Below are 7,540 nucleotides of genomic sequence, written 5' to 3'. Positions count from 1 at the left end.
ATTGTGCGGATACACAAGAGTTTGTTAGCTATTCACCTGTGAAAGGATGTGTTGTTTGCCTCCAAGTTTTGGCAATCATGAATGAAGCTGCTGTAAACACCTGTGTGTAAGTGTTTGTGTGGACACGAGTTTTCAGTTCCTTTGGGTAAATACCAAGGAGTGTGACTACTGGATCATATGCTAAGAATATGTTCAGTTTTGTAGAAAACTACCAAACCAAACTTTGTCTTCCAAAGTGGCCACACCATTTTTCACCCTTGCCAGTATTTGGTGTTGTCATTGTTTTGGGGTTCTGGCCATTCTAATAGCGTATCTAATAGGGTATCTCATTTTGCTTTAATTTGCAATTTCCTAACAACATGTGGTATTCAGCATCTTTTCATGATTATTTGCTGTCTGTATATCTTTGTTTGTGAGATGTCTATTCAGAGCTTTTGCCCACTGGATTGTTTTCCTGTTTCTGAGTTGGATATCTGCCCTTTACCTAGTATGTATTTTGCAAAGATTTTTTCTCCCAGTCTGTACATTCTCTCTTTTTTATTTTCAATTGGAGGGTAACTGCTTTACACCATTATGTTGGTTTCTGCCATACATCAGCATGAATCAGCCACAGGAATACATGTGCCCCCCACCCCACCTTGAACCTTCCTCCCACCCATCCCACCCCTCTAGGTTGTCCCAGAGCCCAGGTTGAGCTTTTTGTGTTATATAGCACATTCCCACTGGCTCTCTATTTTGCATATGGTAATGAAATGTTTCCACCTTCCTCTCTCAATTTGTCCCATCCTCTCCTTCCCCCACTGTGTCTTCACCTCTATTGCTGCTCTGCAAATTGGTTCATCAGTACCATCTTTCTAGATTGCATATATACGTGTTCATATACAATATTTGTTTTGGTGCATCCTCCTAATATTTGTTTATCTTTCATTATTTAAACTCCAACATCCAATTCTTCTGAAGTGCTTCTGACCTCCAGGTTGATGGCTGGTAAAACGTTTGGACAGTTTGAACTCTCCCGGCCTGTTTACCGTCGACTCTCGTTGCGCGGTCGGTTGCATCGTAGATGGGATCAAGTCATCAAGCCCAACAGCAGCTCCGCCGCAGCCCTCACGTTCTTCCGCGGAATCATCGCTCTATCATCTCCTCCGAGTCGGCCGGTGGCCGGTCCAAGTTGGCCGGGTCGCGGGGAGCCGACTGGAGCGGCCGAAACATTTTTGCTGACTGCAGTCATGCTCTCCCGGCCCGCTTGCTGGAATAGACACAGACACGGATTGGGTCACGCTGAAGACATTCCTGTCTTGTGAAGCAAGTCTGTTTGTATTTTAGGTTTGCCAGGACTAATGAATTAAAACATTTGGACGCTCCGCAACTTGCTGTTTATCAATGCCTCTTGACAGGAGGAGGGTTTTTCTTTTGCGCTTGCTTTTTCTAGAAGCATGACAACATCCTGGCTGCGGGAGAGGCAGGGAAAGGAGAGAGGGGTCGCGGAGGGAAGCGGCCCAGGGGGAGGCCCCGCGGGACGCCGGGGTCTGGGGGACGGCAGGTAGCAGCGAGCCGCCCTCCCAGCTGTCCCTGCTGCTCAGATTGTCACGCTGCTATGTGGCAGGTGCGGCCCGCCCTGCCTCCAGCCCTCTCCTCCACAAAGGCAGCGGCCGGCCAAGGCAGCGGCTGGCCCTGGATTACTCGAGTCCAGACACTCGGCTAAGTGAGGTAAGGCGACAGGTGCGAAAGGCCAGCCAAACGCTCAGAGCACCAGCAACTTCACCAAAGCTCTGCTACCGCCCCGAGGAGGAATCAGCCCGGTTCCCCCAGGCGGTGTGATGAAGAGGCAAGTGGGTGCAGGGGCTGACAGCGTGCGGAACTCCAGATCCACCCAACGTTGCCGCCCGCCATCCTTTGGGAGGCAGACAGATGTTCTCCGTCGTGTGGAGGGGAGGGGCTCTCGTTAGCTGTGTTGATCAATTTCATCCCCCCCCCCCCACCCCCACCCCTGGGCTGGAAACCCTGCCAGGGATCTGTCTACAAAACCCCCGGAGGCACATTTCCACCCCTTGTGGTTTATGCCTTGGTGCAGGAAAGCACTGGGAGATTTAGCCAAAGGAGGAGTGAAGCTTTTCACCCTCAGATGTTCCGATAAAATGGTTTGGTGATGGTACAGGGTGTGATGATAAGACTTTTTCTTTTGGCTGCAACTTTAAGGGGATTTTTATTGTTTGTTTTGTTTAATTTGAGACAGTCTGTTCTATTCCCTAGGAACAGGTGGCTAACGAGATGGTTGATTCTAACCAGACGAGACTACACACAAATGTATGTCAGAGCTAAGATAAAGCAAATTTTGAGTCAAGTAACAGTGATTTTATATTACCCTTTTCTTGAGTCGAATGTTTCATGTTAATACTTTTTTCTAACTTAGAATGACATGGCTTGGAGTGCTTTATGGTTCATTGCTACTTGGAGTGTTAAATGAATGGGCCAACTATGATTCTAACTGGGTGATAAACAGTTGCTGGTTTTTCTCCAAAGCTATACTAGGTGTTTGATATAAGCTTGTTCTCTTTTCATGTACTGGGTAAGATGATTCCATATGTATGTATGTCTAAATATACATATATCTATATATGCATTTGCTTTGAATCTATAAATAATTGTAAAAACAAAATTTGGTTTTCTAGAACACTATTTTTAGATAGAGAAATGTTATGGGAAAGAATCAGAAACCTTGCTGTGAGAAAATGCCCTACTACAGCAGTTCCCAGAATCTCACTAAGGATGGGTAAATAGATGATTTGTATTTTGCCATTTTTAGAAACATTTTCCTTAAAATATCATTTGGAGTTTTTGGTTTACTGTCTCCATGAGAAGGAAAATAGAGGGCTTAGGGGGATGCTTGATTAAAAATAGAGACGTTAAATATATGGGTTTAAATGACAAGGATATCGTGTATTTATAATAACATCTTTTCCTAGTTCCATTGAATAAAAACAATCAAATATCTTTGTTAAAATGTATTTGGGCTAAATTCTCTTATTTTAACAAAGAAATAGTCATATATTTTCACCCACCCCAACCCATCTTATCTGTAGTATGTTTTTCCATTCATTTCTATCTTAGTTTATTAATTCAATGATAATTTAGTAGGTGGGGTGGAGTATGCATAGGATGTTTTAGGATTTGTCTTTTGCTTATATTGTATGTTGTCTTTTGCTTTTATCATATCTACTTTAGAAATGTTTGATAGACTTATAGGTAGTTAATCAGATATTTAAAGCACATACCATTCATAATATAAGGGGGAATGTCTTTAAGTAGTCTTTGGTATTGAAATAATTAAGTAGTCATTGAAATAAATCCATGATACGATACTCATTTGTTACCACTCCCAGATCAATAATTCAGATCCAGTTTAGGCTTCTGTGAAGAGCTGTCTGATGCCTTATTAAGATTCTTTATCCCCCTCAAAAATAAAGCAACTATGTAAGACCTCAAAGGGCCAGGGCTGGACGGGTCAGTGTAGGGGATATTAAAAAAAGTGAGGTGGGTGGAGATTTTGCTCCATCCTGTAAATCTCATTCTAGATGTATTTCCAAAGCAAAATTTTTTTTATAAGCCAGAAAAGGAATTTTAAATGCAGCAGGTGTAGGGAAAGGAAGCTAGGAGCTAGAAACAGCTTTAAAATAAGAAAACATTGTTTACTAATTTTATTTTCTAATTTCCAAAGGGCTCTTGGGACGATGCTGGATAAAGTGACCATGGGTCTCTCTTGTCCTTGCAGCTGGAAGACCCAGAGGAAGGCCAAGGCTCAGGTGCCCACATGATCAGCACAGCCAGGGTACCTGCAGATAAGCCAGTACGCATCGCCTTCAGCCTCGACAATGCCGCAGGTATGCTCTGCTCTGAGGAAAAGCGCCCCCCTACCACCACCCTGCCTGCTGCCTTCTTACCATCATCTTTTCCACGAAGCGTATTTAAAAATGCATGCCTGGGGAGTTCCCTGGCGGACCAGTGGTTAGGACTCTGCACCCCCTGTTCAGGGGCCACGGGTTCGATCCTTGGTCAGGGAACTAAGATCTTGCATGCTGTATGACCTAAAAAAGAGCATGCCTGGTATGACCCAGTGATGGGGAATGTGATTTTTTTTTCATGCCTTGTTGAAGTGTGGCTTCCAGAAATCCCTCTGGTGATGTATCCACCTCTATACCTTGGGTGGTTCGAGCGCATTTCTTTTTCACTTTCTCCATTTTCGCTTTCTCTTACTATAAAATTCATGAAGCTATAACAATTTCTAAGGAGGGCAAATTATGTCATTGTTCAAACTGCATGAGGAAACGTGTACTAAGAGCTGGCAGTTGGCTAGGTAAGATAAAAATATCACTGTCCTGGTTCCAGCAGCATTTCCTGAAACCCAGTTCCAAATGCTGGTTTCTCGTGGCGCTCCCACACGTCCGGCTAAATAAACAGACTCCGGCGGGAGTGATGAATGGGACAGGTGAGGCGGACCCTCTTGAAATAGTTCGGTCTGAGGTGAGGCTGCCATACTTAGAGCCGTGTGTCATGGCTTCTTCAGTGACCTCTTAACACGCATATTCAGTTGCACCTCCCTCGACAGGGGACCCCAGGTGGTGTGAGGTCACAGCCGTGAGGAAGGGAAGGCTTGGGTTTCTTCCATTGGCATCAGCTTTTGCTTGTAGTCTAATGTCATCCATTATAGTCACGTAATCATACACCTTAAACCACACGATCATTTAAACCTTAGATCTTCTGAGAATTGATTCTTTCCTTCCCTCCTTTTCTTCCTTCCTTCCTTCTTTCTTACGGTGCTCCTGGAGGAAGGAACACCAAGGGGACAAAGTAATCCAGAGTAAGGATCTGGGCTCTGTGATGTCTGACATTACACAGCCCATTCAGACTTGACTATGTGTGCACAGTCGCTCAGGCGTATCTGACTCTTTGCGACCCCATGGACTGCAGCCCACCAGGCTCCTCTGTCCGTGGAGTTTTCCAGGCAAGGATACTGGAGTGGGTTGCCATTTCCTCCTCCGTCAGACTTTACTAGACTCCATGATTATGGGGTGACAATTACCCTGGGGTTTCCGGACGGTGCAGCCTCCAGTGGCGGATTCATTCTAGAGGGGAAAGAGGTGAAGCCTTGATTCTTCATCACCTTCTCTGCTGACACTTTTCCCGTGGCTGCTCTTATGCTGTATCCCCACTCAATGTTGCCCTGAAAGACAATGGTGAAGGGAAATCCTCCCAACTGGTGAATCAACCCATCCCAGCTTAGAAATGACAATGACTATCAATTGCATTTGTCTTTTCATTAGACTTTCATTTATACTATTTCTGATCTTTGGAATAACCATGCTTATGTACCTATTAGTATTCTTAATTTGCAGAGACAAAGATTGAAGTCCAGAGACCACACTGTTTATAAATAACAGAGTTATGATTTAAACTCACATCCCTGGACTGGACTGTTTAAACCCTCTCCATTATTCCAAGCTGCATCTCTAAGAAGAAAAAGAAAACTACATGTGTAGGGAGAAAGAGTCTGTAAGAACTCTCTGTACTTTCTACTCAATTTATCTATAAACCTAAAACTGCTCTAAAGAATAGAGTCTCTTGTTAAAAACAAAACAAAAAGAAAAACCAAACGAAAAAAAGAAAAGCTCCTTCTGTTTTTATGCATTTCATAAATGCAAGATTTTGAGGAATACCAAGTGCTTGACTGGCTGGCTCTCAAGGCAGACACATATAAACCCAAACTCCAGGGAGAAAGAAAATGTACAGTTTTCTTCCTTGTGTTTGTGTTCCACATGAGCGAGACAAGTCCTGTTATAATCAATAGAGTTACAGAGAAAATGTAGTATATAAAGCTTGTTTGTTCTAAATAGTATGATTATGTCATAATTTGGAATGACACAAATAAATGTTCCCTCATTTTCATTTTAACAGAATTTAATTTATGTACAGAAAAGCGCCAAGGAGAGGGGGCCCTTGCTCTCTGGGTTGCATGAATAGATTCTTCCTTGAAGTACAAGGTGTACAACTTGTAATTAACTTACCACCATCTTTTGAGCACTGAGAATTCCTGCATACTTTTCATCAGTCAGTTTTGATTGGTTTGTTCCAGTCTCTTTCAAATGTCCCAAGAATGTCCACTTCTGAAATTCATGGGTTTTTTTTTGATATGGAAGCTTCCAATAAGGGTTGTCATTTATTTCACCTAATTCCTGCCTCTTACCCTACAGAAGGATGCTCATGAAGTTTTATGAACAACCTTCTAAAATTAAATTTTAAAAAGGATCATGCATTCCCATAGCTCTAGAAAAGGCACCTAACTAGAGAATCCAAGGCAGGAGCTAGAGTTCCCTGTTTCTCCATCTTTCTTAAAATAATCATCTGAGAACACTCATCAAAAATGTATGTCCCATGGCCCTACTCCTACTGCAGTAAGTTCCGACTGAAGTCCAACAATCTGTATTTCCCTAGGCACCTGCAGTTACAAGTGTACAGAAAGATGCTTTGCAGACACTTGGGGCACTCCCTCTGAATTCTTGAGTGAGGAGTGTGTGGAGTCACAAGTGAGACTCATGCACTGTGCATGCCTTTTGAATTCCAGTGCATGTGTTCTATAGACCACACATGTAGGGGGGAAACAAAGGAAAACATCTCATTTATAATAAGTGAGAAAACCAAGTAAACTTTTAAAAAGTAATTCCATATTTTTGAATTTATTGTAGGGAGTAAGGAGAGTCCACGAGAAAAGGAGACATCTTTGTCTGTGAATGTTGACTTGTTCATTTCTCATGAGCCTAATTCAGTGCTTATTCCTCTAGTCATCTTTTATTTTGCTTCATATTTTTCTGAGACAATTTAGTGTAAAAGTTAAGGGCCTAGGGCTTTGGAACTAGTGAGGGGTCGTTTCCAGATTCATTTCCATCATGGTTTGTGTGATCTTGCGTAAATCACTCAACTTTTCTGAACTTCAGTTTCCCATATGTGTCTAGTAATAGCTCATAGAGTTATTGGAAGAATTAAATAACACTATATAGATAAAGAGGGCTTCCCAGGTGGCTCAGCGGTAAAGAATACGCCTTCAATGCAGGAGATGTGGGTTTGATCCCTGGGTGGGGAAGATCCCCTGGTGAAGGAAATGATAACCTACTCCTGTATTCTTGCCTGGGAAATCTCCCTGGACAGAGGAGCCTGGTGGGCTGCAGTCCATGGGGTTGCAAAGAGTCGGACATGATTTAGTGACTAAAGCAGTAACAATAATATAGATAAAGCATTTAGCATCATGCTTGACATGAGCTGAGGAGTAAACTAGCCCCTGTGTTTGTGATGACTGATTCTGGAGTATTAAGCAAAGTGTAAACCACGAGGCAGCTTTGTGTTCCCCTACATCTCACACTTCTGCCTCTTGTCAAGGTAGGGTTTATTGGATGAATGAGCTGCAACTACTTAGCAACTCGTTATCCACTTGGTGGACTGTGGGTGTCTCTGCCTCTGATCTTATTAATTAGCTGAGTTTTACTTAGTT

General features: G+C 43.0%; 1 protein-coding gene across 4 annotated transcripts in view; it reads left to right on the top strand.

The window, feature by feature from the left end:
- Window positions 1-1,443: 1,443 nt before the first annotated feature.
- Window positions 1,444-7,540, top strand: part of MAP3K7CL (MAP3K7 C-terminal like) — a 47,435-nt gene continuing 41,338 nt past the window's right edge. The window contains exons 1-3 of one of the 4 annotated variants that reach the window (XM_043893105.1): window positions 1,444-1,710; window positions 2,254-2,307; window positions 3,773-3,881. In XM_043893105.1, coding sequence (XP_043749040.1) covers window positions 2,272-2,307; window positions 3,773-3,881 — 145 coding nt within the window. In that variant the 5' untranslated portion in view covers window positions 1,444-1,710; window positions 2,254-2,271. Of the gene's footprint in view, window positions 1,711-1,805; window positions 1,829-2,059; window positions 2,160-2,253; window positions 2,308-3,772; window positions 3,882-7,540 lie in introns of those variants that run through there. The other 3 variants (XM_043893104.1, XM_043893102.1, XM_043893101.1) reach the window with 3 other exon arrangements.

Source organism: Cervus elaphus, chromosome 31, assembly GCF_910594005.1.
Source record: "Cervus elaphus chromosome 31, mCerEla1.1, whole genome shotgun sequence".
Lineage (NCBI taxonomy): Eukaryota > Metazoa > Chordata > Mammalia > Artiodactyla > Cervidae > Cervus > Cervus elaphus.
The sequence above is the reverse complement of the archived record's forward strand: the minus strand, read 5'-3'. Positions and strand labels throughout refer to the sequence as shown.